The sequence below is a fragment of the Brachypodium distachyon genome, chromosome 5, assembly GCF_000005505.3.
Source record: "Brachypodium distachyon strain Bd21 chromosome 5, Brachypodium_distachyon_v3.0, whole genome shotgun sequence".
NCBI lineage: Eukaryota > Viridiplantae > Streptophyta > Magnoliopsida > Poales > Poaceae > Brachypodium > Brachypodium distachyon.
In genome coordinates this window covers 20,255,184-20,267,560 of record NC_016135.3, presented here as the reverse complement: position 1 = coordinate 20,267,560, position 12,377 = coordinate 20,255,184, and the positions used below count along the sequence as shown (strand labels likewise).

The following is a 12,377-nucleotide window of genomic DNA, read 5'->3' as shown; positions in this document are numbered from 1 at the left end:
TATCTTTAGCTTTAGCTTTGCTAAATAAAAACATGTGACGTCCCCGTGCACTAAACCGCGCCCCACACAGAACCGATGTCACGTTATCTTCTAGAAAACCACGCCACGGCACGACGATGCGCACTTGGCCGATCGCACGACGCCCAGACGAGCAGCTCCTGTTGTGCATGCAATGCAGTCTGGACTTCAGAGCAGCAGCATGCAAACGGCTTTCTGCACAGAGCCAAAATAGCTGAACAGCGCGTTTTGGAATTTCCGTTTTATCTATTATATCTATTACTCACTCCGATTCATAAGTGTAATTAAAGTTGTAATTCCTCCGTTCCCAATTAAATGACTTAAATTTGCACAAATATGGATGGATCTATACCGGCCTAAAAGGCATCTAGATACATGTAATATTTCGGCACTTAATATGAGACGAAGAGAGTACTAAATTATAATAAATCAGCAACATTCATTATGGATTGGGTATATCTATTATCATATACTAAAAGAAAAACGTATGAGGGGTTCCGAGAGGAGTCTTCACGTTGAACCACATCCTTCAAATTAATTTAATCGTTGGATCTGATATCTAATGGCCCTTATTTAATGAGAGAGTATATTTGATGGGTTACCAATAAACAATAAAGTGATTTCAAACCAAGTAGGCCTAATTTGTGGGCTATCAACAAAACATCAAAATGTATTAAAATCCACTAAGACCCAATATGAATTAATATGTGTCCAATATGGACACACAATTGCCGATCGCAGGATATCTCATTGGTTCCCTTTGCCGTATGATATAAAACAAATAAACTAGATGGTTTGATTAAAAAAAAAACCCCTAAAAATAGATTAAGAAAAAAATGAGGGAAACCGAGGGGAGAACTACGTTGATCCACATCACTTGAATTATACCGGCCATCAAATTTTATATTTAACGGTTAAGATTTAACGAGAAGGATATGTCGCTTGGGCTACAAACTGGCTATAATATACTAAAAACAATAGGGGGTACCGAAGGAGGCCTCACGTTGATCCACATCATCTCAATTATTCTGATCATTGGATCTGAGAGTTGTTGAAACACGACCGTTAGATTTACGTGACACATAAATTTGCTTTCAAATCGTGCGTTACATATATGTGACACGTAAATTTGCTAACGTGAATCAACCAAATGACGAGCGTATCTTTTTTAACCTAAACGAACTCTTACATGTCACGTTTATTTTCCATAAAATCTGTGCCGTGTGCCTTCGCTGGAGCCGCCGCGCTCGCTGCTGGAGCGTCCGCCGCATGCCTTCACTGGTGACGAGGTAGACCAAGATTTGGAAGGTAATCGTCGAGGCCACGTCCAGGATGAAAAATGTCCGGGATATTCGTGAACAAGGTTGTGCCGCAGCAATTCATCGAGATCAAACAGATTAATACTACGGCAAAGTCTTACGCACTTTTGGTGTCCTGTCACTATTAATTGGAACTTTTACATTCGGTGGTAACTAGCGATTTAACGAAGTGACATCTAAGAGTTCGGTAATAATTAGTTGTCTAACCTTCGTCTCCGTGTGGGCGGCTCATGCAAGTGGTTGCAGCATCACAGCACGGCGGCCTTGCAGCTTGCACGCACGTGCTCAGAGCACCGCGCGGCCACACCGACGCTGTTGTGATCAGTCGCCCAGCACCATCGGCCCTGCTGCCGTGATCCATCTTTGTCGAGACGCCATCAGGTCCCTTCTGCCGTGATCCACGCCCGCCACAACGTTCTATCAGCCGCTGCCAGACGCCACCTCGCTCGCTCGCCAGCTCTCCAGGAATGCTTGCCGCATCATCCGTCCAAAAGTATAATTAAATATTAAAAATATATAAGTTTGTGATTGATATCTAAAAGAAATTTTAAAAATTGTATAAAATAATATCGCACAAAGTAAAATGTATCAAACGCATGAGTTCCTTATTGAAGCTCAACGCTTTTATATTGCAGATGATGTTAATAAAATACAAATATGTTGCTAAGAAATATAATGACAACCTAATCTACAATATAATGTGTTATTGAATCAATTTAATGATGCAGAATACTCCATCTTATCCTTTCAGAAGATTTGTCTTCACGAATAATAAAGTTATGTTCGGCTAAACCTCTAAAAAGAAACACCGAGTCCAAACTAATAGCAGAAAACAGTGGCAGGAGGCGCCAAACAGAGCAACAACGGAGCGACATACAAAGTTGTGAGTACTCTGGCGGCTATGGCCTGTCCGCCTAGGGGATTTGGGGAATGAGAGGCTCACAGGAGGGATTTCACAATTTAGGTACGAAACTATATCCCTTAGTGCCTCCACAGTGGCGCTGGGCACAGGGGGAGGCCGTGCAGGGTGCGCGCGGAGGGGTGGAGGCGTTGTTGGATGAGCGCGGCGTAGGGGCACTAGTGTAGGCGGTGCAGGGCGTGCGCAGGAGGGGCGGAGGTGGTGTAGAGGCCGCGTGGCGGAGGAGCGGAGGAGGTGCAGGGCCCCGAGCGGAGGTAGTGCAGTGGGGTGCTTGTAGATTTGGGGTACGAGAATTTGATGGGAAAGTGAGGTTGGGAAAGAAGAAGGGATAAAGGGAAATGAGTAATTAATTCATTCTTTTGTGGATCTAATCTACGCGTAAGTTTGGCATCATCTACACTGCAGGAAAACTAAAACTTTGCCTAAATGCCAAATTGGAGCTATATGACAAATTTGGTTTTTGGCACGCCGTGGAAGCCCTTAGGTATAAAAATCTCATGTCTTCGATTTTGAAATTAAAAATATGATGAATAGACACGTATCGGACAAAATACAATATCAGTGAATTATACTCCCTCCATCCGGATTTACAAGACCTACATTGAATTTTGTGACAAATTTTGACGAATAATTATAAAAAAATGTAGGTATATGAACGTTTCTATTGATTGAGTTTTCCAATACGAATACAACGATATCTCTTTTGTGTTGCAATAACGTTGTATTATGAAGTAATGTTTCGCCAAGTTCCTTCTAAAATCTCGTGCGCGCCATATAAACCCGACCAGAAAGAATATACTAGTATGGCTGGGAATAAAAAAAGGTATAAAATAAGTCATCCGTACACGTAGAAAAAAATATAACAACGATCATCAGGTCTAGCCTGTGCATTTCGCGCGGGCCACCATGCTAGTTGTTCTTAAGATCAAAAGGAAGGGCCAAAGGGATGAAGCCTGCTCAGGATCAATGATTTCTTCTCTCTCTCTTCACGGGAAATCAACCATGTCTTCAATTATAAGAGGATCAAACTATATAACACAAAGTAGTACTATGTATTGCACTGGTAAATTCGGTCCCACTAGAAAAAGCTATGTAAGTATGTGTTGCATGTCCATCTGGTGGTCTTCCACTGTAAAATTTACCCTGCCGTAATTTCGTTCACGACTGCTTAGCATAGCAGTAGAAGCGATTCAAGTGCTGGCGAAATCATGACGCAATAATTAACGCAGTAAGCGTACGTACAGAATGGTGACGGAAATGCCTATTCGGCCCGTCTCACGACGGCCAGTTTCTGTACCATCCGGCCCACGCGGAAACGAGCCCACTAATCCCCAAGGTGACGGCGTGGTTGCAGAACGGGTTGGGCTCGATGTCCGCGATGGCAATGACCAGGTCGGCGAGGTTAGCCGCCGTCCCCATGAGCCGCATCACCCGATCCGTCCGGATCTTGCTCAGCTCGCCCTCCTTCTCCTTGCCGCCGCCGCCCTCCCTGAGCAGCTTCCTCTCCTGCCTGATCCCCCTCCTGAGCATGATGAAGTCCATGGCGATGAAGAACACGTAGCCGACGGACTCGCCGAACGCCGACACGAAGCTCATGCGGCGCGCGAGCCAGGGCTCCAGCACGCCCACGCGCGAGAGCCACGTGAAGTGGTCGAAGAAGAAGTAGACCATCTCGCCGGCGTTGGCGAGCACGGCGAGCGCCCCGAACTCCCCCGGGGAGCGCCGCAGGGTGTTGAAGCCCGTGAGGGAGCGGCCGGACCGGAACACCTTGCGGCTGAGCCCGGCCGCCGTCTCCCAGTTCTTGGCGCGCCGCGCGAGGTCCGGGTGGGACGACTCGGCGGCCCAGTGCGCGAGCTTGGACACGTACTGGTACGTCTTGACCAGCTTGTCGATGCCGTCGCGCTTCGCGAGGAAGACCACCAGCTTGTCCAGCGTGTCGCCGGCGCTCATGGCGACCGGCCGGATGCTGCTGCTGCTGCGGATTGGGCAGCTCAGCGGAAGGGCGCGTGCAGGGGGGATGCTTGGTCACTCGGAGTGTGAGAAGTGGCCGCGAGCGCTGCCTGCCTGCTGTGTGGCTCGCTAGGGATAAAGGATCGCGGCGGGTGCTTGGCTAGGATGCGTTTGTCGTCTGCACCAGAAGTGGTTTTCTGGTGGTGGTGAGGATTGAGCGAGCCAGCCGAGTAGAGAAACACTCGTCTTTGTTTTGCTCGCAGCTTTAATTTGCTTGATTGGAAGCCTTGGTATGTTGTCTTCTTCTTCGTTTTTGTTTTATTACCGAGGATGTCTATTTCTCGTCGACCATTATAGCCATTCGATCAAAATTTTAAATTCTTCCTATTGTACAAAATTTTGCACAGATTTCAATGATGGATTGGATGGCTGTTAGCATCCACTTGCAAATACTAGTTCTTTGTGACCTTACAAAAGCAAAATGTGTTAACAGAACTAAAACAATCGATTGACGATAAAACTAAAACAATCGATTTAAAAATAGCAATGGCGTATTTGTTTTCACTTATTTCCACTCTCCGGTTAGTGGAAGGTATTGTTAGCTTATAGGTAGCTCATAACACCCACAAAAGGACATGTGAAACAAATGGAAACTCTTTTCAACTTATATTTTCTTAGAAAATATTGCTGTCACTTTTTTATAACAATTTACAGAAGATGATACGACTTAGGGTTGGGGGGACACGACACATGTCGCGACCGTGCCGAGAGTCTCAGCTCCTAGGGTCGTTGCGTTCTTTTTCTAGGACATGACTAGCTGACGACTGTGTGCCCTGGCCTTATGTTGCGGTGGCTTGATATATTTTTATAGACTTGATAACTTTAAGAAATTTAATTTAGGATAAAATTAGGCCATCTTACATTTAAAACTGAGAAAGTTTGTTTTAAAATGGAGGGTCAAGTTAAAGCCAATACAAACGATTTCATTTTCCAAATGGCCCATACTACGTCATTGCGTATTGGGCTGCATTTTCTCTTCACTCCCCTCGCGCCTTGCTGAACTCGTGCAGGCCGAAGATGGGCACAAAACTACATACCCCAAACCCAGAAAAATCCAAACTCTTTCCTCTTTGAGTGTCAAATCTGAAAACCCGAAATTTATTTTTGGTATTTCGGGTTTTAATTTTCGGTACTGAATAATAGCCTAAATATCCTAATTTCGTTTAAGGAAGCAAATATCCTGATTACTTTTAAGGAAGCAAATATCCTGATTCAATAGAAAACAGAGCATTCCAATACTAGGATTTTGGCTCAAGGCGAACTCCCAACTGGCGTACTCCCCGTCTCCCAGGTCCCTGCCAAGTCAAATCGCAGTCGCACGAGCCTGAGCCTAGACGCCTTCCCCGCGCCGTCCTCCCCTATCACGACGCGCCGCCGACCTCAAACTGCGGTAGCCGCCGGCGGCCGCCTCCGCACATCCCTCCTCCAGCCCCCGGCACCCCGCCACTCCCCTGAACCCCTCGCTACCCTCCGCCGATCTTACTGCTAGGGAAAACAGTCTGATTGGAAACAGGCGTGACCCTACGGTCCGCCGCTGCGAGACGGACTGCTGGGGGGCTGGGGGCTTCCTTGCAACCGGCGAGGGTCTGTGCCGCTGTCGGAAGTCCAATCTGGTTAGCCCTCCGCTCTGGTCCCTTCATCCATAATTTTAGTCAATTAGAACTAGCCCCGAACAGCAGGTCGCAGAAGGCCAGCAGCGCTATTAAGAAATCTGTGGATCTGATCGAATTCGAGGAGGGTATGCTTAGAACTGCTTTCTCTGTTTCGCACGCCTTCTTTTATGTTTAGACTCGCAGGCTTGCAGCAGGTAAACGCTGGCGTTCGAAATCAGGTGCTACCATGCTAGTCAAGTCGATCGGATATCCACCTTAGGATCAAATCAGATAGTCCTATTCGATGACGTTGAGATAATTGTGAATTTTATGCCTGTAACATCATATGATTTGCTTGAGATAAACTATTTATGATAACCCGGAGAAAAGATTCTTGAATCATCACCCATATTTGTTGATTGTTCTAGTTATTTTTTATCTGTATACTCTTTGGATTTTTGAAGCTCAGCTGTAAGGAATCACAGTTAGTGGTTACTGGTGAACTAATGGATCCTTCCACAGATATATTGGGGTGTAGGTTTGGGCGTTAGGTGTCGCTACATGCGCATACCATGTAGTCTACTGATGTAGGGATTTCGTTGCTATCATCCTGGTTTTGTTAACGCACAGTTTATTCTTAATTATGCAAAAGGCCAAAAACTAAAGTATAGTTGCAGTTAAGTTTCTTGTTTTCTGGCACTCAAAAAACCCAGGACTTAAGGTCTGTAAATTAGCATGCACTTGTTCTTCTTTTAAACAAAATATTCTCATTTATCACCTCAGGTACTAGAGGCAGGCTTAACTAGTTACCTCTTGTCCTGAAGTTAACGCAATTTACTAAGTGGGGGGACTTTGTATGTCAAGCGTTATAGCTCATGCGTACTCTGGAACTCTGAGTAGATGGCTTTACAATATGTACTCTCATGCATACTACTCCCAAGTGCTTAGGTATTTATCTTTTGGCTTCAATCTTGTATCTAGAACTATAGCAGTGTGTAGACTGCAGATAAGCTTCTTGACTCCAGTTAAACTTAATGTTTGATAGCAACATGTCTTTAACGAGGTGCAGCTGAGACAGATGAGTTCTATTTTTTAGTTGCATGTATTGCCATGTTTTGTACCTTAGCAGTCAAAATTATGTTTCCAGTTGCTAGTTATAACTAACAGTTATTTAAAACCATCTCAAGAGCCAAAACTGGAGTTCTCGACTTAAAAAAATAATTGAATAAAAAGTTATCTCAAAAAATTAACTGAAATCATGAAGTTCTGAAGATCACTCACTGAATATTTCATCTGTCTCTGTATTCTGCAATTAGTCATTGTGACATAACTCTTTCCTCTTTGTGCTCCTTTTGTTGACTGATAAACCATCCAATAAATGGTCTAATGACATGCAAAGACACAGATGCCAAGTGTCTAAACTAACTACTAGATCTAGATGTTGAGTTCGTTGTACTGTTATCAACCTGGAATTACATGGCATTGTTAGTGTGTCTATGTTTCTTGATAAGCCATTTGTTTGAGTTTACCTTAATTGCTAGTTGCCCGTCATGATCCAGACGCTGGACACACTAATTTGTTTCACTTCTTTTGTAGTGTTGGAAGTTGACGTCCTGTACCATGGCTTCTTTGCTCTGTTCACAGATAAAATTGAACAAAGCATATTTTAGGAGGCAGGTTCATGGGAATGGGCTTACCAGATTGCTCAATTCTCTTCACTGGAACGCCCTGCGGTCAGGGCATTTTAAAAATCTTGTATTGCGATGCACTAAGAATTTGCCTTGGGAGGCCTCGCTTCCATATGCTTCCGCAGAGGATGATGCTAGCATTGTTATGGGAACAAATGTTGTTGACGCTATTGATACAGTGGAAGCTCCAGAAATTCCAATCCTCCAGAGTGATCAGGACGTTGTGGAGGTGAAAAGTGTACCATCTGTGCAGCTAATGACATTTAAACTACCAATGTGGCTGTTAGGGCCTTCGGTTCTGTTGGTTACTGGTATAGTTCCAACTTTATGGCTGCCGTTGCCTTCAGTGTTTCTTGGTCCTAACATTGCTGGACTTCTATCCCTAGTGGGGCTGGACTGCATTTTTAACATGGGAGCAATGCTGTTCTTCCTTATGGCCGATGCATGTGGGCGTCCAGAGAACAATTCATTCGACCTGGCAAGGCAAATCCCAACTTCTTACAGGTTGTGGAATCTGGTTGCCAGCATACTAGGCTTTGTTGTCCCTTTGGCTCTGCTTTTTGCATCTCATCGGGGAACTCTTCAGCCACATCTACCATTCATTCCGTTCTCGGTGCTTCTTGGGCCATACCTTTTACTCCTTTCGGTACAGATGCTGACTGAGATGCTTACATGGCACTGGAAATCGCCTGTTTGGTTGGTGGCTCCTGTCGTTTACGAGGGTTATCGGGTGCTACAGCTGATGAGGGGCCTTCAGTTGGCTGATGAGATCGCTGCGCCTGGGTGGATGGTGCAGAGTCTTCGCGGTTTGGTGTCTTGGTGGGTGCTTGTCCTTGGGATTCAATTGATGCGCGTTGCTTGGTTTGCTGGGCTCAATTTTGCAAGTAATTCAAGTTATAGATCGAGTGATGGTATGAACAAGTAGTGCATTCGTGTTACTCATTCTGCGACCATGGGAAGATCAATTGGTTTTCATGTCAGTGTTGGTACATTTGTATTTGTCACTCTTTGCAAACCTGCATGGCCTTCAGCAGATCGTGTATATGGATAAGGACCAGGCTGCTAGAAACTCTGTGTTGTGTTGTGCAGATAAAAAGTTCACTGTACATAGCGTCATAGCATGATACTGAACGCTGTAGTTTCAGTGTGTTAAGAAATACTGCTTGAATATAGAATATACTGTTGTTACGTGTCTCAACGATCTTCCATTCTTTTGTCTTCTAGGTCTGCACTTCGCAGATGCTTTATTGCCTTGTCAATGTAATGAATCAACTGCTTCTGGATGCGTTATTCTTCATTCGCCTGTTGTACACTGGTCAGGTGACATTCTTGCGCAGGATACTAAAGAAATCTCAGATGCAACCAGGAGAAACTTAGCACTGCGATTCCGGGTCGTTGATCGAGATCGACCAATACTTATCTTCCTGAATCCGGGCAGGTTTCAGTGTCTGCGTCGATGCCCACGCTTCTATTTTAATCGCAGCAGCCGCTCCGGTCCGAAGCCAAGCCAGCGACATCTACTGGCTTCTCATGGCCAGGAGAGGCAGGGATCGAATCCTGCACCGGCGCCGGCGCCGGCCGCAGGCGGCGCATGATGATAATCGGATTAGCGCCCTCTCCGACGATCTCCTCCTCGTCATCTTGCGCCGTCTCGACACCCGCACGGCGCTCGGCGCCGGGCTGTTCTCCAGGCGCTGGGCTCGCCTCGTTCGGGAGCTCCCAGCAATTGACTTCAGAGTCGACGACATACTCCCGCCGCGCTACCGCCGATTGGTCCACCTCCACCGCGCCAGCAAGGTGACCGATTTACATTACATAGTCGGCACGGCCAAGGTGGAGGAAGCCATGCCTGACATCAGGAGGCACGAGCGCCGCGCCATGCGCGCCTTGACCAGCTCCGTAGAGAACTTCTTGGGCGCTCAACCGGCCGACGACATCCTCTGCCGCCGCAAGGTCAACAGGCTGAGGGTAGAGTTCTTCGCCACCAACAACACCGGCTGCATCAACCGGCTCATCACCAAAGCCATCGACGCTTGGGGGCTGGATGATCTCGAGGCCATTGCAAAGCCAATCTACTGGCAAAACCCAACCATCCATGCCTTCCCCAGCCAGGGCCTCTGCGAGGAACAACTCTCGGCGTCACGCCTGCGAAGCCTCAAGCTCGGAGGCTGCATGATGCTCCCACCGCTGCACCAGCACGGCGCGCTCACCACGCTCGTCCTGCAAGACCTGCCGATGTCGACGCCTGAGTCGGCCTACGAAGGCATCTTCACCTCGTGCCCGCAGCTGCAGGTGCTTCACCTCATCTCCTGCCAATGCGTAGACGTCGGGGAGTTGATCGTGGACGCCCCCATGTCAGAGATGAGGGAGCTCGTTGTGGACAAATGCGACCTATTCACACGGATAGGCTTGTGGGCTCTTCCCAGGCTCGAGAGGCTAGCCTCCTTGGGAACCAGGGTGCGCTTCGAGTCCACCTCGTTTCCCTGCCTCAGGCAATGCAACATCGCACTGTGCCTAGGCGACAGACACGATCCAACTCGCCAGTACTTTGCGTCACGCACGAGGCTGAAGCTTGGCATGTTTCTGGGATGCACTCCGGACATAACCGACCTGGTTATTCGGTTCACTGGAGCTGATAGATGGATCGGGCCATCCAGTTCCTCCCCATCATCGTCAATGCTGCCCAGTCTGAGGCGGTTGCTGATCGCCGACGTGCCGCGGTCCTGGGACGTCTCGTGGCCTCGCCTCCTCCTTGAGACGGCGCCATGCCTGGAGATCCTTCATATCCACATCGCCCTGCCGGGCGAAGAGGAAGATGAACTCAGCGGCGAGATACCGTGGCAGCCCACCATGCTTGCCCACCATCATTTGAGGGAGTTTGTAATGGTTGGTTTCGAGGGGACGGTGAGGCAGCTTTACCTTGTCAGGTTTGTCTTGGGAGTATGCTGCACGGCGTTGCGCCATGTCGGTATGTTCAAGAAGGGGCAGGTTCGGGACAAGGGGCACTGGGACTGGGAGATGGTGACGCAGCAGCACTCAGAGTGGACCGACGAGGAGAAGGACAATACATTGAAGCAGATCATGACTGGGATTCCTTCTTGTTCCTCAACGGCATCTCAATTTCAACTAGTTTTAGTCTGAATTAATTTCTTTTGTATTTTTTGTTTATGCATGACTTGAAATTGTGCGTGCGTCTAGTGATGCACAGTCTTCTCTGCTATTTTAGTCGATGCGATTTGTAAGGAATCAGGCCGCTCGAAACTTTGAATTGTATTACTAATGTAGCACAGATAAAAAGTTGGCATGATGCTGAACACTGGAATAGTGTTAGATATTTTTTTTACTTTAATTTACACAATATCCAGGGATGCTTATTCTCATGTCAAAAGAATCAATTGCTTGCAGATACGGGCATACTTCAATCCACGTGTTCTACACTAGCCAGGGTAATTACCATTCATGATTCATGTGCAGACCGTTAAATAAATCTCAACCGGTTGGCTGTGTCATGTGTGCGGGGCAACCAGACGCAGTTTAGCTAAGGTGTGTACTTTTCGTCTAATCGTTCGTGATATATGGATGTAACACCGGATCATCAGAAAATTTATAGCAATATATTAAATTAGACTTGGTGGTGATGATACGACCGCCGTCGTACGTCATGTCATCAAAATTACGGCCAATATGCCGTCGCTCATTATTTCTCTCGATCCGGACGCCACCAGCGCCCAACCTGCTCGATCCCCTCCTGACGCCCCACCCAACCTGCTCCATCGCCCCCACGGCCACAGCCCCTTCCTCTCTGGCTACACCCCCCCCACCCACCCCACCCCACCCCACCCGCCTCCCTTTTCTCCCTCGACCTCCTGCTCCTTCCCTCGCCTGGACATCACTGCTTTTCTCGCTGCAGTTCGCGGCCTGGCCACTCCAAGCATACCGACCCCACGCGAGATCCACCCGACGACCGCTGTCCGCAGTCCCAACGCGTGATCCAGAAAGTGGCCGTCGTCTGCCATCCACGCATGAGATCCAGTAGGTGGCCGGCCATAGCTCAACCATCCGGCGAGTCTTTGTTGTTTTCGTTTGTTGTGGTGCTTTGCACTAATCGACGGATAATTCGATAACTAATTGGGATGTACTCCCAACCTGATTGATGGTAGCTGCTATGGATAATAGATAGATTAGTGTTCTACCATGCACCGAATGATTACCATGTGCATGCTGTGATTGGAAATTAGCATCCACTGATAGTTTGACTGCATGCTTGGAAATTAGCATATTCTTTCTATGGGTTCCAGACTTTTGAATGTATACAAATTTGCTCTATGTTTTGAACTTTGGTATTGGATCTTTTCTTGTTAGAATGTGAAAATTTGGTACATAATTTGAATATGATTTATTAGTGCACGGGATCATCTTTTAAAATGGTCATGACGTATGCGTTGGGCCGTGGCAGCGCACGGGCATTTCCACTAGTGGTAGTAACACCCGAGTCCCCGACACATCTTGCTACTTTATTTGATACTCTCTCCGTTTCATAATTCTTGTCGAAATATTACCTGTATCTAAACGTTTTTTTAGAATAGATACATCCATATTTGAGCAAATTTAAGACAAGAATTATGGAACGAGGGAGTATTGTAGATGTCAGTACAATTTTTCATAATTTTTTTTGACTTAATGAATACATAAAATATCATAATAATATTAGGAACGAAGGTAGTATATGTTTATGAAATTAGCAAAATAAGATATGACACACAAGTATTTATAAGACAGATAGAATCATATTATTCTCCATACTCGATCCATGTATTTTTCACAATTGTCT

General features: G+C 46.7%; 3 protein-coding genes across 4 annotated transcripts; 2 read left to right on the top strand and 1 right to left on the bottom strand.

The window, feature by feature from the left end:
* Positions 1-3,241: 3,241 nt before the first annotated feature.
* Positions 3,242-4,408, bottom strand: LOC100844334 (peroxisomal membrane protein 11-4). The gene has a single exon (XM_003580178.4). The coding sequence runs from the start codon at positions 4,204-4,206 to the stop codon at positions 3,532-3,534; it is 675 nt and encodes a 224-aa protein (XP_003580226.1). The 5' UTR covers positions 4,207-4,408; the 3' UTR covers positions 3,242-3,531.
* A 1,113-nt stretch (positions 4,409-5,521) lies between these two features.
* Positions 5,522-8,744, top strand: LOC100844037. 2 transcript variants are annotated; one of them, XM_003580177.4, is made up of 2 exons: positions 5,522-5,879; positions 7,455-8,744. In XM_003580177.4, the coding sequence occupies exon 2, from the start codon at positions 7,479-7,481 to the stop codon at positions 8,469-8,471; it is 993 nt and encodes a 330-aa protein (XP_003580225.1). In that variant the 5' UTR covers positions 5,522-5,879; positions 7,455-7,478; the 3' UTR covers positions 8,472-8,744. The 2 variants fall into 2 exon arrangements, with proteins under 2 accessions (XP_003580225.1, XP_024311684.1); XM_024455916.1 differs by lacking the exon at positions 5,522-5,879 and adding an exon at positions 6,642-6,806.
* Positions 8,745-8,878: 134 nt separating this feature from the next.
* Positions 8,879-10,837, top strand: LOC100834383. The gene has a single exon (XM_003581413.2). The coding sequence runs from the start codon at positions 9,077-9,079 to the stop codon at positions 10,685-10,687; it is 1,611 nt and encodes a 536-aa protein (XP_003581461.1). The 5' UTR covers positions 8,879-9,076; the 3' UTR covers positions 10,688-10,837.
* The last annotated feature ends 1,540 nt before the right edge of the window (positions 10,838-12,377 follow it).

What these genes read in the sequence shown, in the direction of transcription:
- LOC100844037 (XM_003580177.4), top strand. Translation starts at nt 7,479, where the DNA reads ATGGCTTCTTTGCTCTGTTCACAGATAAAATTGAACAAAGCATATTTT.
- LOC100834383 (XM_003581413.2), top strand. Translation starts at nt 9,077, where the DNA reads ATGGCCAGGAGAGGCAGGGATCGAATCCTGCACCGGCGCCGGCGCCGG.
- LOC100844334 (XM_003580178.4), bottom strand. Translation starts at nt 4,206, where the DNA reads ATGAGCGCCGGCGACACGCTGGACAAGCTGGTGGTCTTCCTCGCGAAG.